Source organism: Lithobates pipiens, unplaced genomic scaffold (assembly GCF_037356315.1).
Source record: "Lithobates pipiens isolate NorthernLeopardFrog02 unplaced genomic scaffold, aLitPip1_a1.2 Scaffold_16, whole genome shotgun sequence".
NCBI lineage: Eukaryota > Metazoa > Chordata > Amphibia > Anura > Ranidae > Lithobates > Lithobates pipiens.
Window position 1 is genome coordinate 51001910 of NW_027507748.1, and position 26271 is coordinate 51028180.

Consider the following 26271-nt stretch of genomic DNA (forward strand, 5'->3'; position numbering starts at 1 on the left):
TCCAAGAGGTCACAAAAGACCCCACAACAACGTCCAAGGAACTGCAGGCCTCACTTGCCTCAGTTAAGGTCAGCGTTAATGCCTCCACCATCAGGAAAAGACTGGGCAAAAATGGCCTGCATGGCAGAGTTCCAAGGAGAAAACCACTGCTGAGCAAAAAGAACATCAAAGCTCGTCTCAATTTCTCCACAACTTATCTTGATGATCCCCAAGATTTTTGGGACAACATTCTGTGGACCGATGAGACAAAAGTGGAACTCTTTGGAAGGTGTGTATCCAAGTATATCTGGCGTAGAAGGAACACTGCATTTCATAAAAAGAACATTATACCAACAGTAAAATATGGTGGTGGTAGTGTGATGGTCTGGGGCTGTTTTGCTGCTTCAGGACCTGGAAGACTTGCTGTGATAAAAGGAACTATGAATTCTGCTGTCTACCAAGAGATCCTGAAGGAGAATGTCCGACCATCTGTTCGTGTACTCAAGCTGAAACGAACTTGGGTTCTGCAGCAGGACAATGATCCTAAACACACCAGCAAGTCCACCACCGAATGGCTGAAGAAAAACAAAATGAAGACTTTGGAGTGGCCTAGCCAAAGTCCTGACCTGAATCCTATTGAGATGTTGTGGTATGACCTTAAAAAGGCCGTTCATGCTCGAAAACCCTCTAATGTAACTGAATTAGGACAATTCTGCAAAGATGAGTGGGCCAAAATTCCTCCAGGACGCTGTAAAAGCCTCATTGCACGTTATCGCAAATGCTTGGTTGCAGTTGATGCTGCTAAGGGTGGTCCAACCAGTTATTAGGTTTAGGGGGCAATCACTTTTTCACACAGGGCCATGATGGTTTGGATTTTTTTTCACCTTTAATAATAAACACCTTCATTTACAAATTGCATTTTGTGTTTACTTGTGTTGTCCTTGACTATTGTTTAAATTGGTTTGATGTTCCGAAACACTTAAGTGTGACAAACATGCAAAGGAACAGGAAATGAGGAAGGGGGCAAACACTTTTTCACACCACTGTATATATATATATATATATATATATATATATATATATACATACACGACCTGTCTGCTTGCAGGCTGTAGAATGCACACTGCGTTGTGTATGCGCAGCTCAGTTTTCATTGCAGCGCAATGCCTGTGTGCCAGGATGACTGCACGTCTGTGAATGCGCGGAACAGAGTGGCTCTGTGCTAATCACATGCAATCGGCACTGTCCAGACAGAGGGTCAGGGGTCCTGCAGCCTCATAGGACAGTCAGAAGAGAATGAAAACTCCTCCCACAAGCTTTAACCAGACACTGATAGAGGTCACAAGACTGCTATATACTGCTGATGAGAAAAGGTATTTAGCAGTTTATATTTACTAAAACGATTGCATTTCCGTGTACTGTGTACTGTGCGAGACCAGATATAGTGAATGCAGGCTCCTGGGAGGGGGTGACATTATATAGATGAATCTTGTCTGAAGTGCAAGGTCTGCTTTAGCTTGTGCCTATTCAGTGTTAAAATGATATATTACACACAAGGCGAGGCCTGTGAAGTTTATACACCTCATAAAATTATAGTGACATATAATAACTATATTCCAACTTCCTGGTCTGTTTTCTGTTCCTCTCCATAAAGAATTGTGCATTTACATCTCATTATTATGAAGAGGGAAATTAATGGCAGTCATACAGTGAAGACGAGTCCGAGTCTGGAGTAGTTTCTTTTACACGGTTTTGCCTTTTTTTTGTTACCCAAAAACTTTGCAGCGCTGCTCCACGCAGGAACATATTGTCGTTTCCCCTCAGTTCTCAGGTGTAGGGGCGCCGGCGTTCAAATGTCACATCCAGCCTTATTGATAACAAGCATCGGGAATGCCGCTCTCCCACCTGACCTGTGCAAAGTGTATTATACGGCCTCAGCCAGGGTTACTCAACCAACAACGTTCCTGATGCATTTCGCCACCATGCATCGGGGCTATGTCTAAGGATTGGTGGGCAGGTGAAATGCATCAGTGGAGTAATGTTGGGTGAGGCCGTAAAATGCACTTTACACAGGTCAGATTGGAAAGCGGTGTTCCCAATGCTTGTCCTTTTTTTTTACTTTTTTTTTGTGTCTCCTTATAAATGTCCAGTACTCCTTCAGTTTCCGCCTAATATTTCGAAGCCCCCAAAACACTCACATTCTCTACCTAATAAAATATTTCTGCCTCCTGCTTTTCTATATAAAGAGAATGTCTAGGTTGGCCTTTCTCAACCTTTTCAACACAGAGGAACCCTTGAGTTCATTTTCAGGTCTCGGGGAACTCCTGCTAATAAAGACTATACCTACAACTCATGATATATTAGTGTGATGTCAGTGGGAAGAATGCTCCTTACATTTGTGGTCATTGAGAAGAATGCTCCTTACATTTGTGGTCAGTGAGAAGAATGCTCCTTACATATGTGGTCAGTGAGAAGAATGCTCCTTACATTTGTGGTCAGTGAGAAGAATGCTCCTTACATTTGTGGTCAGTGAGAAGAATGCTCCTTACATTTGTGGTCATTGGGAAGAATGCTCCTTACATTTGTGGTCAGTGAGAAGAATGCTCCTTACATTTGTGGTCAGTGAGAAGAATGCTCCTTACATTTGTGGTCAGTGAGAAGAATGCTCCTTACATTTGTGGTCAGTGAGAAGAATGCTCCTTACATTTGTGGTCAGTGAGAAGAATGCTCCTTACATTTGTGGTCAGTGAGAAGAATGCTCCTTACATTTGTGGTCATTGAGAAGAATGCTCCTTACATTTGTGGTCAGTGAGAAGAATGCTCCTTACATTTGTGGTCAGTGAGAAGAATGCTCCTTACATTTGTGGTCATTGAGAAGAATGCTCCTTACATTTGTGGTCATTGGGAAGAATGCTCCTTACATTTGTGGTCAGTGAGAAGAATGCTCCTTACATTTGTGGTCAGTGAGAAGAATGCTCCTTACATTTGTGGTCATTGAGAAGAATGCTCCTTACATTTGTGGTCATTGAGAAGAATGCTCCTTACATTTGGGGTCATTGAGAGGAATGCTCCTTACATTTGGGGTCATTGAGAAGAATGCTCCTTAAGCCGCGTACACACGGGCGGACTGTATGGCCTACTTAGTCCGTCATACAATCCGACGGACAGTCCGTCATACTTTCGAATGAACAGACTTGACCACACACGGATGCAAAACAGTCAGTCGAAAGCTTGCACGATGACGTGTACAGAGCGTACGACGGGACTAGAAATAGGAAGTCCAATACACAGCAATGCAACCTTTCGCCGTGTAAATCCTTTCTGAGCATGCGCCATTCTTATTCCGTCGAACTAGCATACTGACGAGCGGATTGTCCGCTGAAACCAAAGTATGACGGACAGAATTTCGAAAAATCCAAAATACTTAGTACGCCAGACTGCACGCTGAAAAAGTCTGCTGAAGTCCACACACGAGCGGACTGTCCGCTGAAATGTGTTTCGACGGACTAAGTAGGCCATACAGTCCGCCCGTGTGTACGCGGCTTTACATTTGTGGTCATTGGGAAGAATGCTCCTTACATTTGGGAAGAATGCTCCTTACATTTGTGGTCATTAGGAAGAATGCTCCTTACATTTGGGAAGAATGCTCCTTACATTTGTGGTCATTGGGAAGAATGCTCCTTACATTTGGGAAGAATGCTCCTTACATTTGGGAAGAATGCTCCTTACATTTGTGGTCATTGGGAAGAATGCTCCTTACATTTGGGAAGAATGCTCCTTACATTTGGGAAGAATGCTCCTTACATTTGTGGTCATTGGGAAGAATGCTCCTTACATTTGTGGTCATTGGGAAGAATGCTCCTTACATTTGGGAAGAATGCTCCTTACATTTGTGGTCATTGGGAATGACCTAATTACAGGTAGATAAATAGATCAATGGTGTCAGTGGGAACTTATCTGAGAGGCAGAAATCTCTTTAGCATCTGCTGTCAATATGAGTGAGGAATGATAATTAGTATGGTAATTTGTGTTATTATGGAAAGAGGCGTACACCAATTCAATGCAAATCTCCTTCAGTCCATCCAAATTCTCCCGCACCAACTCATCAGAGAGACACATTTATTGGATTCCGGAACAGATGACATAACCCAGCAGGGAATTTGTAAATATTACAATGGTCAGAAGTACCATTCAAAAGACTTAGTCCCTTTCTATCATGGCAAGCATAGAGGCATATCACCCATCCAGCTATATACACTCTCCGGCCACTTTATTAGGTACACCTTGCTAGTACCGGGTTGGACCCTCTTTTGCCTTCAGAACCTCCTTCATTCTTCGTGGCATAGATTCAACAAGGTGTTGGAAACATTCCTCAGAGATTTTAGTCCATAGTGACATGATAGCGTCACGCAGTTGCTTCAGATTTGTCGGCTGCACATCCATGATGCAAATCTTCCGTTCCACCACATCCCAAAGGTGCTCTATTGGATGAGATCTGGTGAGTGTGGAGGCCATTGGAGTACAGTGACCTCATTGTCCGGTGGTGAGATGATTGGAGCTTTGTGACATGGTGCATTATTCTGCTGGAAGGAGCCATCAGAAGATGGGGACACTGTAGTACAGTGATGGCGAACCTTGGCACCCCAGATGTTTTGGAACTACATTTCCCATGATTCTCATGCACTCTGCAGTATATTTGAGCATCATGGGAAATGTAGTTCCAAAACATCTGGGGTGCCAAGGTTCGCCATCACTGCTGTAGTATAAAGGGATGGACCTCTTGTGGCTAAAAAGTAGTAGTGCAGGAGGAAGTGGAATAATGTTCATTTTATCTTTTAAATCACTTACAGTTTTTATCTTTCCTGGTTGGAGTTGTGTGTTAAACTCTCACTTCCTTGTAGTAAATATGTATATAGTTGAGTGAAAATGATGACACACGTTCTCTGGAAAGGTGACCCAGGTTTTATTCGTTGGTTGGCTTAGTATGTTGACGCTTTTTTGTCATCGCCCTGTTAGGCATACATTTTTTGTTTGCAGAAGCTATACAGCGTTCAAGCAAATTCACTTGTGTTTGTTCAATGCCTGCAAGTGAAATATAGCAAGGAGAGAATTGGATTAACCTCACTAGAGCTGATTGTATCTAAAGCTAACCATACACATTGCAACTCTAGGTGGGCAGTAAAAGAAGGCGGATTTCACTGCCCTGCAATGGCTATACCCATGCTTTGCAGCAAACGTTAAACATCATGGCCCATTTGGCAGGCGGTATCGCGGCTGAAAGTGATCCACCGAAGCAGCAGATGATTAATTCATGGATCCTTCATCAACAGGACCATGCATGCTCGGGAATCGGGTCACATGTGCTCTACACATATTTACCAACATTTAGTGGGAAATCCAGTTGTTGGTAACACCAGAGACCTATAGCTGACAGAAATAGGAAGGCCTATAGTTGCCAGAAATACAGGGGCCTATAGTTGCCACAAATACAGGGGCCTATAGCTGCCAGAAATACGGGGGCCTATAGCTGCCAGAAATAGGGAGACCTATAGCTGCCAGAAATACGGGGGCCTATAGTTGCCAAAAATAGGGAGGCCTATAGTTGCCTGAAATAGGGAGGCCTATAGTTGCCTGAAATAGGGAGGCCTATAGTTGCCTGAAATAGGGAGGCCTATAGTTGCCAGAAATAGGGAGGCCTATAGTTGCCAGAAATAGGGAGGCCTATAGTTGCCAGAAATATGGGGGCCTATAGCTGCCAGAAATATGGGGGCCTATAGCTGCCAAAAATAGGGAGGCCTATAGTTGCTAGAAATAGGGAGGCCTATAGTTGCCAGAAATAGGGAGACCTATAGCTGCCAGAAATACGGGGGCCTATAGTAACAGAAATAGGGAGGCCTGTAGTTGCCAGAAATAGGGAGGCCTGTAGCTGTCAGAAATAGGGAGGCCTGTAGCTGTCAGAAATAGGGAGGCCTGTAGCTGTCAGAAATAGGGAGGCCTATAGCTGCCAGAAATACAGAGGCCCCTTACTGTCAGTTTGGTGACTGTCAGATGCCTGGCTGACATGCTAATGGCTTGGATTCACTCTGAAAATTATCTGTGCATTTATTCCTAGTAATTGATTCAGAAAGTATATATATTGTTTGGACAGATGTTAGCAGTAGTGGTAGCCTCCATAATTCTTGGACCAAAAGTCTTCAGTCTTGCACAGTTGTACAGGCTCCCCTCCTGAAAAAAAAATCACTGCACACTGTGAGCTTCTTGCATTGTACATTAGTTGCTGTGGAAAGTCAGGTAGAGACCCTATTTCCTAGCTGGATGACCTCCAGTATCATCTAGCCCTTTCCTTCGCAGCCTGACTGTCCCTGGCCCGTCTTTTCATTGATTAGATTTCAGGCTTTTTTTACATCCTGGAGCATCACATGTGGGTATTTACTTGGGCTGGTCTGCATGCAAACCCCTTCTGCCTAGGAACGCCCACACCTCCAGACTGACACCCACCTATCAAGGCATTTACAGTATCTCACAAAAGTGGGTACACCCCTCACATTTTTGTAAATATTTTATTATACCTTTTCATGTGAAGAAATGACACTTTGCTACAATGTAAAGTAGTGAGTGTATAGCTTGTATAACAGTGTACATTTGCTGTCCCCTCAAAATAACTCAACACACAGCCATTAATGTCAGAACCGCTGGCAACAAAAGTGAGTACATCCCTTTTACACTGTTATACAAGCTGTACACTCACTACTTTACATCGCAGCAAAGTGTTATTTCTTCAGTGTTGTCACCTGAAAAGATATAATAAAATATTTACAAAAATGTGAGGGGTGTACTTACTTTTGTGAGATACTGTATATAACTCCTCCCAACCTGTGAAGGCAAAATTATAAATTGACTCAATTTATTTTTAGAGTTTGGTTTTTGTTAAGCTGTATTCCCCCCCCCCCCCCAGTTTTGCATTAAAGGGTTAGAGCCCCGCCAGGTTTTCCCTCTTTTTATCCTGGAGAGCAGCACTGAGGGACTGAATGGGATAGAAAATCACAAATTGTGTGTTTTCACCCGTATAGGAATAGAGGGGAAATCTTTCAAATGGATGCTAATAGCAAACATACCTGAGAGGGGATCTCTGTACTAATTTGGAAAAGCACTGAATAGAAAATAAGGGAATAGAATAGAAAAGAGATTCAAATTTAGAATAGTATAGAATAAAATTTGAAAGAATATAGCTGTCTTTTGAAGTTTGAATAGAGAAAAATAAAGTAGAATATAGCTGTCTTCTGAAATTCGAATTTAGAAAAGAATAGAATGCAAAAGAATAGACTAAAACAGAATAAAATTTAATGTAGCTGTCTTCCGAAATTTAAATTTCGAGTAGACTAGAACCAGCTACAGGGGGTCCCCGACCTACGAACATCTCCTACTTACGAACCGAGAGCTGCGGGGACCCTCTGCCATTTTTCGTGGACATCGGCCGTTCTGTGCATGCACGGCCAGACAGAGACTCGTAAAATGACGGAAAACATCAGAAATGTCCGTAATTTGCCACGCATGCGCAGAGCGGCATTCGACGGGACATCGAAAATGTCCGTAATTGTCATTCTGCGCATACGCGGCCGACTTACGAACATTTCCGAATTACAAACAGGACAGTCCCTAACGGGTTCGTAACCTGGGGGCCCCCTGTATTCTTCACAATGAATCAGATCGATACAATATTTTCAAATCAAATTGGATTTAGAATGATTTGAATCCATTGGAAAAATTTGCATCTGTTCGAAAACAAAACAAATTTAGTTACAAATGCCTTAGTAACTTAACGAATCGATCCGAAGCGAAACGCATTATTTTCATTCTGCACATGTCTACTCTTCATCACTGAAGATTTTCATCCAGGTCCTGCTGCAGCACAGCCGTGTACCCCACTTCTATATATTGCTATCTGGGATCTCCTTTTACTCATCTATAGAATTCCTGTATGTATCAAAGTGTCATCTCTATTCATTACAGTCAAAGTTGGAATCTGGTGATCCCGGGGTCAGACGTCAGTAAAGGAACACATTTCAGAATTTGTTTTTGCCCCCTCCATTCAACTACCAGTCAAGTAAAAAATAGATCTATTGCCTGTGTATCAACAGCCTGCTGGTTAGAAGTGGACCGCACATGCTTCTTCATGACAGCAGGAGGGGATCCGAGAACTCCTCTGACCCACATTTAGTAGAAATGGGCCCCTAAGTCCCAGAGGGCTCTTGTGGAGATGCACAGTCTGAACTAATGGTGTATCCCTCAAAGAGGGAAAGGACATTGCATTGCGCAGGCTTTGGGGGGCAGACCAGTCCATTTCCCATGTGAGGAGCTGTGGGAAATCTGACTGCATTTAAATACAGAGATTGGTTGACTTCCTGACTTTAGCACAGTAGTTAGGTTATTCCTGTATGAACGACTCTTCTTCTGTGCGTCTCTCCTGGACAGATTTCGGAGCTCCTCCATAACTATCTGTATTTGTGTTTCCCTAGATTCGGTGAAGGTTCTCACATTAATATGTGCCTCCGTGTTTGCCTGGTACTTGGGCTATTTCTTTGCCGAAATACTACCTGAAGATTCGATACAGACTGCCATCGGACACGTGCAACGGCTGGGAGAAAAACCGATCATCAAAGGTACCTTTTTTTTTTCTCCCAATGTGTCTCGGATCTTCCGGTATTGATATAGTTGGGTATCTCCTTTTTATATACCCCCTTTTCTTTGACCCCCCCGCCTTCCATGGTCCTCTACTTGGTTACATCCTCCCAGGACAAAGGCACAACCAAAACCGGACCAAAAGGGCCAGCTGTGCACCAAAAAAGATACTTTGGGTGTATCTTTGGTCCTCTCCCAAAAAGAAAGGACCCCTCCCTGACCTCCCAGGTGCAAGACTCCTGACAGAGGTAAGGTCCATTCTGGTCCACCTAGCCAAACCCCACTCCTCATGGTCAGCCGAAGCCGTCCAAGGAGTACTAGGTGAGGTGCTCTTTTCTGAAGAGAGACCCGACCCCCCTCAAGACAGGGAAGGAACCTGATGGCCACATATCCAAAATTCTAGACTTCAGGGTAGGCCCGAGGATTCGCACCCTCCTTCCTGAGTGAAAGGAAAACCCAAGCATAAGTGCAGGGTGCAACATGTGGAGAGCAAATATAAATTTGCAAAAAAAAAAGGCAAGTGCATCAGTTAGGCCTTGTAACTAAAATTGCCCCAGCCCTGGCCAAAGCACCGAGCCCTTGAGGTATAGTGAGGTTTCATACAATGGGGTTCCTAACCCATGTGGTTACTCTGGCATCCTAGGGTGCCACACCCAAGGGGCGCTTGGCACTGCAGGCTCTCTGCCTGGCCAGACCAGGTAGCACTGCTCAAATCAGGAGGCACTGAACCCTTGGAATCCCCCACACTTGTCATGGTGGCTTACGTCACCAGAACAGATGGTGGGGGGAAATCTTCCCATAGGGTCACCTGTTTCCTGTTCAAGTGAAAGCTATCTATCTGGGAGAGACAGAGTCTTCGTATTGTAGCCTGTACAGGGATCTTTGTTTTGTAGCCTGAACTGCATAGGGGTCTTAGTACAGGAGCCTAAACTGTATAGGGGTCTTTGTATAGGAGTCTAAACTAAGCGGGGGTCCTTGTAAAAGCACTTGAACTGCAAAGGGGTCTTTGTATAGTGGCCTGAACTGCATAGGGGTCATTGTGTAGAAACCTGAATCACATAGGGATATTAGCATAGGAGCCTGAACTGCATAGGGGTCATTAGGAGCCTGAACTGCATCGGGTTCATTAGGAGCCTGAAGTGCGTAGGGGTCATTAGGAGCCCGAACTGCATAGGGGTCATTGTATAGGAGCCTGAACTGCATAGGGGTCATTAGGAGCCTGAACTGCGTAGGGGTCAGTAGGAGCCTGAACTGCGTAGGGGTCATTAGGAGCCTGAACTGCGTAGGGGTCAGTAGGAGCCTGAACTGCGTAGGGATCATTGTATAGGAGCCTGAACTGCTTAAGGGTCAATGTGTAGGAGCCTGAACTGCGTAGGGGTCATTGGGCGCCTGAACTGTATAGAGGTCATTGTGTAGGAGTCTGAACTGCATAGGGGGTCATTGGGCGCCTGAACTGTATAGGGGTCATTGTGTAGAAGCCTGAACTGCATACTTTCAAAAGTAGTACATGCACTACTTTTTGTGCGACCCAGTGCGATTTAAGGCGGCCTGAACTGCATAGGGGTCATTGTGTAGAAGCCTGAATCACATAGGGATATTTGCATAGGAGCCTGAACTGCATAGGGACCATTAGGAGCCTAAACTGCGTAGATGTAATTTTGTAGGCACATGAACGGCATTGGGGTCAATAGGAGCCTGAATTGCGTAGGGATCATTGTGTAGGAGCCTGAACTGCATAGAGGTCATTGTGTAGGAGCCTGAACTGCATAGGGGTCATTGTGTAGGAGCCTGAACTGCGTGGGGTCATTGTGTAGGAGCCTGAACTGCGTGGGGTCATTGTGTCTGAGCCTGAACTGCATAGAGGTCATTAGGAGCCTGAACTGCGTTAGGGGTCATTAGGAGCCTGAACTGCGTAGGGATCATTAGGAACCTGAACTGTGTAGGATTTATTAGGAGCCTAGGGATCTTTGCAGAGGAGCCTGAACTGCGTAGGGGTCATTGTGTAGGAGCCTCATAGGTCTTCCATGTATGGTGGGGATCTCGGGGTGCTCGGATCTGTTGGTAGAGGTGCCACCTCATCCCTCTAAACCCGAACTCATATGAATTACACGGGTTCTGTGGCTGATTAAGGGGGTAAATATACTTGGTGCCTTATCTGCATTAAATTAGTCTCAGAGCCTGTAATCTAATCTGTGTGTGTTCAGGTTTACAGGGATGAGGTGGCAACTCTAGTCCTGTTGGGCAGGATGACCCGGTAAGGTGACATTGCTGAGTGTCCAAATACAATAAAGGAACCATTCATTCACTGAACACTGAAGACGGGAACACAATAGAGACAAAGGGAGGGGGAGGGGTGATATCTCTGTTCTAGTGAATGAGTCACGCCTGGGCCATCATTTTTCTGAGTCAGTAAGTATATAATAGGTATGTGCCCATACTCTGCCCAGTGTGATTGTACAATCTCCTCTGGATCTGCAATCAACTATGTAGGAGGATCTGTCCGATTGGATTAAAAATTGAAAGTATCGTTTGTCCTCTTATTATATCTTTTTGGTAAATCTATAGGAGATTGTGCATAATTTCTACAATCAGATTGTATAATGTATGGCCAGCTTTAAGCTGAAAGATTTCTCTTGTTCAGCTCCGTTAAGCGGGGTGTCCCAGAGGGTCCCTGGAGTGGCCTATAAGGACACATGGGCAGCCGGAGGGTGGTAATATTAGATGGTTGAGCTGCAGTTTTACCGCCCCCCTCAGCAACCCATCATGCGCACAGCTGTATGCCACTGCGGCGATGCTTGGTAGCCAAAATTAAATGAAAAGTTGCATTCGGGGGGCGGTGCCACCACCAAACGCAACTCATTCAAGTAAATAGACCAAGCAGCACCTGCCCAGCACGCAATGCTTGCCTAATCGCTGCCCTCTTTTAAAAGCGATTCACTGTGGATCAGAGGGGCAGCGAGGGCTGCCACATGTTTGACCGAACCCTAATGCCGCGTACACATGGTTGGAATTCCGGCCAGAAAAAGACCAATGAGAGCTTTTCAACGAAAATGCGATGGTGTGTACGCTCCATCGGAATTTAGCTGTCCGAATTTCCGCCAGCCAAAAATTGATAGCATGTTCTCAATTTTCCAGACGGAAAAACTTTCTATCGGTAATTCCGATCGTGAGTGTGCAATTCTGACACGCCAAAACTCACGCATGCTCAGATTCAACTACGAGAGAGAAGCTATTGGCTACTGGCTATTGAACTTCCTTTTCTAGTTCCGTTGCCGCGTTCTAAACTATCGGAATTTGGTGTGACCGTGTGTAGGCAAGACAGCTTGAGCGGAATTCCGTCGGGAAAACCATCAGAGCTTCTTCCGACAAGAATTCCGATCGTGTGTACGCGGCATAATGCCGCGTACAGACGATCCGAATTTCCGTCAACAAATGTTCGGTGTGAGCTTGTCGGAAATTCCAACCGCGTGTATGCTCCATCGGACATTTCCAGTCAGAATTTGCGACAAAAGCAATATTTGTGAGCTGGTTCTCAAATTTTCCGACAACAAAATCAGTTTTTGTTAATTCCGATCGTGTGTACACAATTCCGACGCATAAAATTCCACGCATGCTCGGAATCAAGCCGAAGAGCTGCACTGGCTATTTTTTCTCGGCTCACGTATGTCTTGTACGTCACTGCGTTCTTGACGTTCGGCATTTCCGTCAACATTTGTGCGACCGTGTGTATGCAAGCCAACATCCGTCGGAAATAATTTGTTGTCGGAATGTCCGATCGTCTGTATGCGGCATACGAGTACTGGAAAGATAAGAGCTCCCCAAACTTGGAGTCCAGTAAGGGTTTAAACTGTCATGACATGAAGAAAGAGCTAACGCGTTTCAGGTCTCAAAAACCCATCGCATTGTATGTGGACAATAGGTTAGAACTTGCGCTAGACAAACACTTATAGAGTGAACCGGATGGCAAAAGGATTGTGCGCCGATGCAGCAGTGTACACTTTACGGATGTGCTGTCCGATCACTCTACAAGTGTACCACATATACTTACTTGGGAACTGGTAGTGGTGAGTATATAATGTAATGCGTTCTACTGTAAGGGCCGCTTCACACCAGAACGCGGCGCAGGAAAGGCGCATTTTTTGCACATTTTCTGCAGCGCCTTCAAAACGCATTGCCTTTGCAATCTGCTGCGGGTTCCAATACATTGTCACTCCAAATGCAGCCCGCAACCAAGTTGCGTTTTGCAGGCACCAGATCAATGGTAGGATAAGAAGAATCGGCCACACACCACTCGATGCTCACAAACGCGTTTCACACATCTCAGTGCTTATACGTCTCGTTATGAATAAGCACTGAGATCTGTGTGAAACGCGTTAACCATACAGACACGGTGTCACCTGTGTTTTCTCTGGTTTATAGGAAATAAAAGCTTGAGTATCTGCATCGAGTGGTGTGTGGCCAACCCTTCTTATCCTACGATGTAACGGTGGCAATCCGCAGCGAGCGCCCACTACCGGGATCTCATTACATGGATTGCAGCCTCACCTGGAGCAGAGGTTTCCTTTTTTTGGGACCAGATCAATGGTACCGCAGTGCCAGTGCGATTTGCAGCTTATTTAAATGAATGGGCTGGAAAATGGCACACTGCAGGAGAACGCCATCCAGGATTCTGATGTGAACCGGCAGTAAGACCAGATCCAAAACTGTCACTGGAAGTGAACTTTGGAAAACTTGGAGAGGCTGAAAGCTGCTGCGGCTGAACGGGGCTGGGTGGTGTACCATGTGGCAGTAATACGCCCGGGTATAAATGCCTGGGATGTGGCCTGCTTGCGTTCTGGGTATTCGTCACTGGGCACATACTGCCCTAGAACCACTCGATGCACCATCCTGCCACAGCAGCAGCCCTCCGACCTGCTGGATTTCATGCTTAGGGGCTAAACCCTCAGTGTGCATGACGCCTTCGTATCCATTCAGCCACCAGTGGTGACAGGTCCTCTTTTAATATAGCGTGCCTGAAAATAATATCCTGTAAACGTACCTATTTGTACAGCCAACTTTTTTCTAAATTTCCATTTTAGAAATTCTAAATTATAATCATAACATGCCACCCTGAATAATATGATACCCAACCCAACTATGGCACACACCCAGCCTATTTTTGAAATTTGTTGTTTACAAGTTAAAAGCTGTTTTTTTTTTTTTTTTTTTTTGCTAGAATATTACTTAGAACCCCTAAACATTATACATTTTTTTACTAACACCCTAGAGAATAAAATGGCGGTCGTTGCAATACTTTCTATCACACCGTATTTACGCAGCGGTCTTACCAGCGCAATTTTGTTTGGAAAAAAATACACTTTTTTAAAATTAAAAACTAAGATAACAGTAAAGTTAGCCCAATTTTTTTTTTATATTATGGAATATAATGTTACGCCGAGTAAATTGATACCCAACATGTCACGCTTCAAAATTGCGCCCGCTCGTGGAATAGCGACAAACTTTTACCCTTAAAAATCTCCATAGGCGCCGTTTAAACAATTCTACAGGTTGCATGTTTTGAGTTACAGAGGAGGTCTAGGGCTAGAATTATTGCTCTCGATCTACAGATCGTGGCGATACCTCACATACCTCATTCATATGCGGGCACTTCTCACGTATGCGTTCGCTTCTGCACACGAGCTCGGCGGGATGGGGTGCTTTTAAAAAGTTATTTTTTTTATTTAATTTTTTTATTTTACCTTTTTATTTTTACACTGTTCTTTAAAAAAAAAAATGACACTTTTATTCTTATTACAAGGAAGGTGGGTTAAAAAGACCTCAGATCTCATATTTACACTAAAATGCAATAAGAATTTTTTTTTTTTAAATAAATAAATAAATGGCCCTTTAAGAGCTATGGGTGGAAGTGATGTTTTGACGTCGCTTCTGCCCTGCAATGGTATGGAGACGGGTGGAGGCTATCTTCCCCTCATTCATCTCCATACCCAGTGTGGAACAACATCCAATCGGCTCCGCCACTGCTGAGGGCCCGGTAAGTTGGTCAGCTTTGCTGGGGGTTCCAGGGGAGCTGATCATTGGAGCACCTCATGGACCTGGGTGACCTGTGGTGGTTGCCTTTGGCAACGCGTTTCGTGCATCTGCACTTTTTCATAGTTCAAAGGGACTTGAACTGGGAAAGATCTGGGTCATGTGACAGCTGAATATCAATTAGGAAAAAAGGTAATTCTATGTTTTTGTAATTAAAACAATTACAGTGTCATCATCCATATATCATCTGAAGTTTGCTAATGAACCTCTGAATGATTCAGAGGAGAACTGGGTGAAAGTGTTGTGGTCAGATGAGACCAAAATCCAGCTCTTTGGCATCAACTCAACTCCCCATGTTTGGAGGAGGAGGAATGCTTGACCCCAAGAACACCATCCCCACCATCAAGCATGGGGGTGAAAACATTATGCTTTGGAGATTTTTTGCTGCCAAGGGGACAGGACAACTTCACGGCATCAAGGGGACAATGGACGGGGCCATGTACCTTCAAATCTTGGGTGAGAACCTCCTTCCCTCAGCCAGGGCATTGAAAATGGGTTGTGGATGGGTATTCCAGCATGACAATGACCCACAACACATGGCCAAGGCAAGAAAGGAGTGGCTCAAGAAGAAGCACATTAAGGTCATGGAGTGGCCTAGCCAGTCTCCAGACCTAAATCCCATAGAAAATATGTGGAGGGAGCTGAAGGTTACCAAACATCAGCCTTAAAACCTTAATGACTGGGAGAGGATCTGCAAAGAGGAGTGGGACAAAATCCCTCCTGAGATGTGTGCAAACCGGGTGGCCAACTACAAGAAATGTCTGACCTCTGATTGCCAACAAGGGTTTTGCGAAGGGGTCAAATACCGGGTCATTTTTTTCTGCAACTAAAATGCAAATCAATTTATAACTTTATTGAAATGCGTTATTCTGTCTCTCACTGTTAAAATAAACCTGCCATTAAAATTATAGACTGATCATTTCTTTGTCAGTGGACAAATGTACAAAATCAGCAGGGGAACAAATACTTTTTACCCTCACTGTACTTACCTGATCTGTGCGGTCGTTTTGCAAAGAGCAGCCCGGATCCTCCTCTTCTGGGGTCCCACATCAGTGCTCCTGCCCCCTCTTTCCTGTCAGGAGCCCCCAAACCGAGCACCTCCTCCATGTCCACTAACCATCTAAACACATTGGGGGGATGGGATATTACATGTAGATTAATGTAGGCTTCACCTCCCTCTTATTCTAAGACACAGGCTGAAGGGGCGCGATGCAGCTTGTGACTGACAGAAATCTGCCCACACCGTGGTATTGCCGAAAAATAATACAAATTTAATTTCAATATTCTGTATATTTATATGAAAAATTAAAACAGTTTATTGATATTCATTATTTTTACTCTGCATTCCAATGGCTTTTTTTTCTTTGAACATGTGACCAGCAGAAGGGGACTAGAAGCTCCTCCTGCTTATGTTTCCCTGCAGACAGGCTGGGAAAGATCTGGGTCATGTGACAGCTGAATATCAATTAAGAAAAAAGTAATTCTTTGTTTTTTGTTTTTGTTTAATTAAAACAATTACAGTGTCATTATCCATATACAGAAATAGAAGTGACAATGCAAATTAAACAGTGTGTGTTTAGTATCACTTTAAGTCTAGTCCAGTTGTTCAGGCTCCTCTCCTGTACTGGATCTGCTCACTCTGATCTCACTGCACACCGAGAGCCTCTCACAGTGTGCATTAGAAGCTGCAGCAAGTCGTATGGAGCCCGCCTTATTTCCTGGCTGGAAGACGCACTGCATTGTCTAGCCCTTTCATGTCCAAAATAGCTCTCCCTGGTCTGCCCTTTTTGTTCATTGGATTCCATTAATTTCATGGGGGGCTCAGCATCACATGTAGGTGTTTCCAGTTTGTAGAGCACCCTGCCGGCCCCTTCCCTCAGCCATGCTCTGCCTGTGTTGCATATAAAAGCACTGATGATGAAGATTTCACTGGGTCTGACATTAGGTATGGAATGAAAACCGATTGTATTTAACTTCATAGCACTGGTGCCTCCCGGCCTTTTAAGAGGTTTATGACACTGGGAGGCGGGCGCGGCTCAACCGCTTCCCGACCGGCGCACGACGATGTACGTCGGCAGAATGGCACGGTCAGGCAAATGGGCTTACGGCTACTTCCCTTTGAATTTGCCATCACGTGTGCGCCGGCGCACACGCGTTCCGGTCGGAACCCCCGTGAGTCCGACCGCGGGTGCCGCGGACTTGATGGCCACGGGGATTCCCGCGATCGTCTCACGGGGAGGCTGAACGGGGAGATGCTGATATAAGCAGCATTTCCCCGTTCTGCCTAGCAACAAGTGACACTGATCTCTGCTCCCTGTGATTGGAGCAGAGATCAGTGATCTGTAAAACACAGCCACGCCCCCCACAGTTAGAAACACGCCCCTAGGACACACTTAACCCTTACACTGCCACCTCGTGGTTAACCCCTTCACTGCCAGTGTCATTTACACAGGATCGGTGCATTTCTATAGCACTGATTGGTGTATAAATGCTAATGTGCCAAAAATTTCCGATGTGTCCGCCATGTCGCAGTCACAATAAAAATCGCTGATCGCCGTCATTACTAGTTAAAAAAATATATAATTATTAATAAAACTGCCATAAATCTATCCCCTATTTTGTAGACACTATAACTTTTGCGCCAACCAATCAAGAATCGCTTATTTTTTTTATTTTTTTACCAAAAATATGTAGAAGAATATGTATCAACCTAAACTGAGGGGGAAAAAAATGTTTTTTATATATTTTTTGGGGATATTAATTATAGCAAAAAGTAAAAAATAATGCTTTTTTTTTTAAATTGTCACTCTTTTTTTGTTTATAGAGCAAAAAAATAAAAACCGCAGAGGTGATCAAATACCACCAAAAGAAAGCTCTATTTGTGGGAAAAAAAGGACACCAATTTTGTTTGGGAGCCACGTCGCACGACCGCGCAATTGTCAGTTAAATTAACGCAGTGCCGAATTGCAAAAAGTGCTCTGGTCTTAAGCCAGCAAAATGGTCCGGTCTGAAAGTGGTTAAGATTGTGATTGGCTGTCATGGTGGTCACGTGGTCAGAAAACTCCCGATCACTCTTTCGGTAAGGCGGCGGTAACTGTGCCGGGAGTACGTTCTTGGCACAGGTGTATTGGGGGCAATTCATGCAAATATGCCCTTATCCTTCGGCGCTAAGGACCAGGCGCAGAGAGCCCGCATATTTGCGGATGGCCTGTGCCAAGGGGTTAATAATTTTATTAGCATGTTGATGAGGCAAAACCAGGGTGGGTGAAGTATAAGCAGCTCAGTCTTCACCTTTAAATGGCGCTGTGCGGTTTGCGTGGCCCTGTGCAGCCTGCTGTGTTTATATGGATTCCTGGTGATCGCCAAGGGACGGATTTGTGTGACATCTCCTCTGCCATTCCTCTGGGGGTTTTCAGTTCCGCTGTCGCTGGGAGGAACTCGCCACACTGGCCTCATTTAATGCAACACTGTGGGATTAGACAATTTCCTTTTTGTTCTTAGCTGGCACAACCAGTTTTACAGCTCTGGACTCCTGTATGGTTTTGTGATGAGGAACGCCTTGACACCTGCATCCTCTGATCAAGAAAGTTCACAGCTTTAAATGCCACCTTGTCTTAAAGGGGCACACTCCTTTTTATAAAAAAAAGTGGTGGAGGGTTCCTGTTGGGAGAAAGGTAGGGGGTGCCCCTGGGGTAAGGGGGGTCCAGGTCTTAGTTTAGTGTGTCATACCCATTTGTTTTTTTAATAATTTTACACCTGTGTGCTTTGTATAGGTGGTTATGTATTTAGGAAATTACCATTTTGATCATTTACTAGCAAAGTGTTTTTAATGTTGCATATAAATAGTGAATAGGGAATTTATTTTATATGATTGAAGAAAGAGGAAATCTTTTTACTTGGGGCAGGGCGTTACTGAAAAATATTGCAGTGGGCATTATGTGCATGAGAGGAGCACTGGAGGATATGACAGTGGGCAGGAGATGTGCCAGAGGAGCACCTGAGGGTATGGCAGTGGGCAGGAGATGTGCATTAGGGGAGCATCGGAGGGTTTGGCAGTGGGCAGGAGATGTGCATTAGAGGAGCAGCGGAGGGTATGGTAGTGGGTTCCAGATGTACGAGGGGAGCACTGGAGAGTATGGTAGCGGGCAGGAGATGTGCATTAGAGAAGCATTTGAGGGCATGATAGTGGGTGGGAGTGGGTGCATTACAGGAGCGACAGTGGGTATGGCAGTGGACAGGAGAGGTATGTTAGAGGAACATTGGAGGGTATGGCAGTGAGCATGAGATGTGCATTAGAGGAGCACGTGAGGGTATGGCAGTGGGCAGGAGATGTGCATTAGAGGAACATCTGAGGGTATGGCAGTGGGCAGGAGATGTGCATTAGAGAAGCATTTGAGGGCATGATAGTGGGTAGGAGATGTGCATTACAGGAGCGTCCATGGGTATGACCGTGGACAAGAGAGGTATATTAGAGGAGCATTGAAGGGTATGGCAGTGGGCAGGAGATGTGCATTAGCGGGGCACCTGAGGGTATGGCAGTGGGCAGGAGATGTGCCTTAGAGAAGCATTTGAGGGCATGATAGTGGGTAGGAGATGTCCATTACAGGAGCGCCAATGGGTATGGCCATGTACAGGAGAGGTATATTAGAGGAGCATTGGAAGGTATGGCAGTGGGCAGGAGATGTCCATTAGAGGGGCACCTGAGGGTATGCAGTGGGCAGGAGATGTGCCATAGAGAAGCATTTGAGGGCATGATAGTGGGTAAGAGATGTGCATTACAGGAGAGCCCATGGGTATATCAGTGGACAGGAGAGGTATATTAGAGGAGCATTGGAAGGTATGGCAGTGGGCAGGAGATGTGCATTAGAGGGGCACCTGAGGGTATGCAGTGGGCAGGAGATGTGCCTTAGAGAAGCATTTGAGGGCATGATAGTGGGTAAGAGATGTGCATTACAGGAGAGCCCATGGGTATATCAGTGGACAGGAGAGGTATATTAGAGGAGCATTGGAGGGTATTGTAGTGGGCAGGAGGTGTGCATTAGAGGGGCACCTGAGGGTATGGCAGTGGACAGGAGAGGTATATTAGAGGAGCATTGGAGGGTATGGCTGTGGGCAGGAGATGTGCATTAGAGAAGCATTTGATGGCATGATAGTGGGTAGGAGATGTGCATTAGAGAAGCATTTGATGGCATGATAGTGGGTAGGAGATGTGCATTACAGGAGCGCCGGTGGGTATGGCAGTGGACAGGGTGATGTACATTACAGGAATTGCTGGTGGGTATGGCAGTGGACCGTAGATGCATATTAGAGGAGCACCTGAGGGTATGGCAGTGGGCAGGAGATGCATATTAGAGGAGCACCTGAGGGTATGGCAGTGGGCAGGAGATGCATATTAGAGGAGCACCTGAGAGTATGGCAGTGGACAGGAGACGCATATTAGAGGAGCACCTGAGGGTATGCAGTGGTTGCTGTTCAACCCCCCATTGGAAGATTTCCACTCCCTTCCTGACTTTCATTCTTTTTTGGTTGGAGTTTCACTTTAAGGATAAGTCATGTGGGCAGGGAAATGTGTCTTCCTTAATATGAAGAGTCATGTATTTAGATTTGTAGTGTGGGGAGAAGCATTGTGTATCAAGCAGACTCCATTACAGGTTTCCCTGGATGCGTCTGATGAGCGCTCCGGTGCTTCTCAACTATTCAAAGTGACACCTTGCTGGGCATCACAGTGGCTGGGTGGTTGGCAATTCTACCTGGCAGGTTCTCAGTTCCTATCTCAGGCAGGGCACTGGGATACATGCTGGTCTGTTGATTGGCTCCTGCCTGAATCGACCCGAATATGATCTTCTATTGGACAAGATGACTGCCTGACCGTCTGAATGCCCCAACACCATACTGATAATAGAAATAATCAAGAATAAATATGATTAGAGGGAGGTTTTGCATTAGGGGACATTTCTAGCCATTCATACGGTCCGTCCATCTACTGTTGTTTTTATAAAGAAACGATCTGAGCGAAGGGATTGCGATATTTCCTACATCCTGGTTGATCTTTGCTTTGACTCACCAGAAATATGTGAACACCAAATAGCTGTGTGCGGAGCCGGGAGGTAAGAAGAGTGTCCCGCCTTCTTTTATTTATTTTTAAGGTTGATTCAGTAAGACCTGAGACTAGTCCGGTATAGGAGGGAAAAGGACTCCTCCCCTTTTGCTTTGTGCTCCCTCCCCCCTCCTTTTTGCTCTGGCCTGCCTCTGTTTGCTCTGCACCCCCCCCCCACTTTTTCATCTGCCCCCCCTAATTTTGATCTTCCCCACCCCCTCCTTTTACTTACTCTGCGGCCCCCCCTCCTATTACTCTTCCCCCCCTTTTTGCTCTGCACTCTCTCCCCCCTCTGTTTGCTCTGCCCTCCCTCCTTTTGTTCTGCCCCCACCTTTTGTTCTGCCCCCCCCCCCACGTTTTGCTCTGCCCTCCCTCCTTTTGTTCTGCCCCCACCTTTTGTTGTGCCCCCCCCCCACGTTTTGCTCTGCCCCCCTCCTTTTGATCTGGCCTCCCGCCCCCCTCTGCTCTGGCCTCCCTCCCCTTCCGTTTGCTCTGGGCCCCCTCCCTCCTCCTTTTATTCTGCCCCCCTCCCGCCTTTTGCCCTGGCCTCCCTCTTTTTCCTCTAAGCTTACTGATTCTCAATTTTAAAAGCAACCCCCCCCTTCCTTTCTTTCATGTATTAAAAAATAAACAGAAAAAGATGGGCTCATCTTATACTTTAAAGGGGTTGTAAAGTCTTTTTTTTTTTTTATAACAAACATGTCATACTTGCCTCCTCTGTGTTGGGAGTGGCTCTGATCCTCCTCTCCTGGCTCCTCCTCTTCTCAAGTGCCCTGACGGAGAAGTGCTTTCCATGGGGGCTCCCGAGTCCTGCTGCAGCAACCATTGACACAGACAGCAGGACTTGGCCCCGCCCCCCCCCCCGTGTCATTGGATTTGATTGACAGTAGAGGGAGCCAATGTCTCCTGCTGCTATCAATCTATCCAATGAAGACCCGAGACACCGGCTGGAGCTACTGTGCTCATCCCCATCACTGGGAAGACCGGCCTCAGGTAAGTAAAAGGGGGGGGGGGGGAGTCTGAGGGGCATGTGCAGCACAGGAGGTTTTTCACCTTAATTCATTCAGATCAAAAACTCTGAGAGTTTACAACTTCATTAAGTCCTTAAAGTAGTATTTAAAGTGCTCTGCGTTTCTTAGCCTGATACAATGAGCACAGTGAAATAACCATTTCCTGGAAAACATTTTGTTAAAATTTCTACCCCCTCACACGCAATTTACAGCTTTCAATGCACCTGTCTCCTGCTCTATCAGTGCTGCTTCCCTGAACTTCTGGTCTTCACAGGAAATGGTTAACAGTGGACAATGTAGTCTCCAGCCAGTCTGTGTGCTTGGAAAAGGGAGGAGGAGGGGAGTGCCTTGCCACCCTAGGCTACAGGGCTGTGTGTTTCTATTGATGCACACAGTGTTGATTCTGCCATGAAGTGCATCCCTTTTTTTTTTTTGATCCTGCCATAAATTGAATCCCTGTACTTTTTTGATCCTGCCATAAATTGCATCAGTTTTTATTTATTTTTGATCTTGCCATATATTGAATCCCTTTTTTTTGATCCTGCTATAAATTATATCCCTCCTTTTTGATCCTGCCATAAATTGCACCCCCCCCCCTTTATTTATTTTTTGATCCTGCCATAAATTGCATCCCTCTCCTTTTTTGATCCTGCCCTAAATTGCATCCGTTTTTTATTTATTTTTGATCTTGCCATATATTGAATCCCTCTCTTTTGATCCTGCCATAAATTGAATCCCTTTTTTTATCCTACTATAAATTATATCCCTCCTTTTTTGATCCTGCCATAAATTGCATCCCCCCCCCCTTTTTTTTTTTTTTGATCCTGCCATAAATGTAATCCCTCTCCTTTTTTGATCCTGCCATAAATTGCATATTTTTTTTTGATCTTGCCATAATTTGAATCCCTCTCTTTTGATCCTGCCATAAAATGCATCCCTCTTTTTTTTTTTCCTGCCATAAATGTAATCCCCTTTTCTCTGATCCTGCCATAAATTGAATGCCCCTCTCTTTTTTTTTCTGCCATTTATCTTGATTTTACATTGTGTTGCTACCACTAAGTATTTTACTTGAACATAAGTCTGCATTTTCACCTTCTTCTAAGGAATACATTTCTCCCTTGGAGTAATCGGGTCCTAATATCTCATGTAGCATTTTTTTCTACACACTTCTTTTTGGCTCAACAAAATAACTTTATTGTCTTTCTTTCCTCTTCCCCCCCGATCTCATGCTGGCTAAAAACAGGTGTAGTCACTAATCACTTGAATAGTTGGTGGTATCAATGAAATATGTTCATTTTCTGTGACACCAACCTGATAGGCCGGTTATGTAGAGATGGAGTTTGCATATGTATGTGTGTGTGTGTGTGTATATATATATATATATATATATATATATATATATATATATATATATATATATATTATATATATATTTTGCCATATCTGTTTCAAACTAGCTACGACTAAGGCTACTGCCGAAACGCGTCAGGTTCATTGTTTTATTGTCACTATAATGTACCAAAAAACGTCACTTCAAGGATTACAGTTTTGCCGGCTCTTCTTACTACTGTTGCATTGGAGTGTGCTGGGACACATTGAGCCTGGTGTAAGGATTGAGTTGTCCCTGCAGAGAGCGCTGTTACCTTTCTTCTCTTCCACACAGTGTAGAGAGAATACAAGGGTGGCTCCACAGGAAGCCGCAAGAGAGATTGGCCACCCTGAAACAGGAAACTTGGGGCATGGCATTAAAGTGGAGTTCCACCCAAAAATGGAACTTGCGCTTTAAAGGGGTTGTAAAGGTAAACGTTTTTTCACCTTAATGCATTCTTTGCATTAAGGTGAAAAAACATCCGACAATACCGCCCCCCCCCCCCCCCCCATTTTACTTACCTGACCCCTTTGAAAGTCCCGCGCTTGCCCCCGACGTCCACTTCGCCGCTCACCCTGGCCGTTGATCGGCTAGAGTGGATGGATGGAAAGCAGCGCAGCCATTGGCTTGCGCTGCTGTCAATCACATCCAATGATGTGGCGCACCGGGGGGCGGGGCCAAGTGATACAGTGAGCAGCATTGTCAATCTGGGAAGAGGGGAGCATTAGATATATTTTATATATATATATATATATATATATATATATATATATATATATATAGCAGATCTCACTTTATAATCATTTTTTTTTTTCCTTTTGAGGATAAAGGTTTTACATGAATAAATAACAGCTGATTATTTTAACCACATCTGTCGGTGGTAAATGGTTTGCCTCATCCATGTAAACTGATCCATTCTACTGGAAAGCTTAATCTTTTGAAAAACAGACTTGCTGGATGGATCACCAGGTCAAATAGAAGAAAGACTGCCTAAAAAAGGAAACTAATGCAGCCACCATATTTAAGAATTGGTGCTGCAATGTAATAAATATTTGGTTGTGGGTTTAAAGAGGAAGTAAACCCTGATGGGTTTTACTTCCTCTTTTGCTCCCTGCAAAGTAAAAGCTCCGCATACTAGCCCATTATGTTGCACTTACCTGCAAAAAACAAAGCCCGCGATGTCTCCACTGGTGGGCGGCGTCCATCTTCACCCCTCTTTACTCCGGGGGGCCGTGGACTTCGGCACTGTGACTAGCTGGAGTCATGCGACGTCACTGCCTTGCATGCGCGCGGGAGCCCCTAGTCACGGCAGAGGCCCTTTAGAAACTGCGCTTTTCTTCAGTGTGCATGCGCCAATGACGTTAGCACAAGCGTATATGGTAAATCTCTCCTAAACCGCGCAGGTTTAGGACATATTTCCAGTACCTATAATGAGGCTTACCTGTAGGTAAAAGTGGTATGTAAGTGTAGCGATGACACTTCGGACAAAGTGTCTATCATGTACAAATTTAGTTTTTGCCTCAGAACAGTAAAGGGGTTCTGAGGGTTAATTGTGTAGGTTTAACTTTGACCTCAGTTTGGCTGGGCTGTGTTAGAGTTCTGCCTGGTCATGTGTACAGTGAGGTGCACATGACAGGCTCAGAATCAGGCCTGGTTGGACATTTTAGGTATCAGCTTCCCTGGAGCCAATCAGTGGGTGCACCGGGCCCCGCTGAGGAGTCTGGGGAAGGGTACTTAAGATGTTGAGGTCACGTGTTCCGGGTTAGTTCGTGAGGCCATAGTGGCCTGTTCCTGATTCTGGACCGGGGTAGCCCCGTGAGGGGCCCCGGTCACGGGAGGGTATTTTGCTATGCAACATGCTTTGGTCGGCTAACCCCAATAGACCCGCCTGGTCTGGGGTAGGGATCCGTCTGTTCCCGAGTCTCGGAACCGGCTGGTCCGAGGCGCAGTAACTGAGGGAGGATTCAAGGCCTCCGGGTGTGCTCTTGGCTTGGAGGGGCACTGCAGCTCGTGAAAGTAACCAGGGGAGGACTCTTCGGAGGAGGGCCAACAAGCTGGCATTCTGAGAAGTGCCTGGTTACTGAGTTGGGAAGGACATTGACAAATTCACACTTTTTCCAATACTATCAAGGAGACAGTTCCAGGTACTGAGGAAAAAGGTTCCCATTCACTTTCAGTTACAACTTGTTCAAGGTCAGAGATTTTACAAGTTCTGAATCAAAGTGCTGGCTGCCATAATCTCTGGCTAGAGATTTGTTCAGCGTTGAAGCGCCCAGCTGCGAGTGGCTACTCTCTGGGTGGTATTAGAGACTTTCTGATATTAGCAGTTCAAGGTGCCTGAGTTTCTTCACCCGTGCCCTCTGTTCCCATATGAGACTGTGTTTGTTGAATGTTACCCCTGCAAATAAAAACCTTTTCTAAAGGACTTTTATGGTGTCAGCGTCCAAAGTTGTTGGGTACTAAATCTGCGAACCCCTAGACGTGGAAGAACCAGCCAAGCGGAGGTAACTGGTAAGCCCAAAAGTTAAGGTCGCCCTGCAAGGGTTATGGCCGCTACATAAGGGTTTACAATCACCTTAATACTGTTTTAAACCCTTCTGTTGCTTCTTATTTATCCAATTAAGTAAAGCAAATTCATAGCTTTAGGGCTGGACCACACCACATGCAGTCCAGGGCATTTTTTTCTGCATCAAAAGTGCATGGAAAGTAGGTTATAAGGTTTCCAATTACATAGTTCACACCAGGACGTTCCAGATCCAGAAAAAAAAAAGAACTTGTTGCATTTTTCCTGCAGTGCACTGTACTGGACTGGACTGGAATGTGGTAAAACGCACCAGAATGCACTGGGACGCATTGAACTCACTGGATCCCAGTACAGTGGGGGGAAAAAACAAGAAAAAAAACATCTGGAACACATCAAAATATGTAAAAAAAAAAAAAAAAAAAGTGCATGCGGAACGGATCTGGAGGGCATTTTTGTAATGTGAACCAGCCCCTAAAGTGGACATTTCAGTTGCAGAAATAGAGATAGCCCGGCCACCGCACACTTC

General features: G+C 45.1%; 1 protein-coding gene across 1 annotated transcript in view; it reads left to right on the forward strand.

Moving 5' to 3' along the window:
* Positions 1-26271, forward strand: part of FAM3B (FAM3 metabolism regulating signaling molecule B) — a 101971-nt gene that overhangs the window by 34639 nt on the left and 41061 nt on the right. The window contains exon 2 of the mRNA XM_077479891.1: positions 8496-8639. Within this exon, the coding sequence (XP_077336017.1) occupies positions 8496-8639 (144 nt within the window). The remainder of the gene's footprint in view (positions 1-8495; positions 8640-26271) is intronic.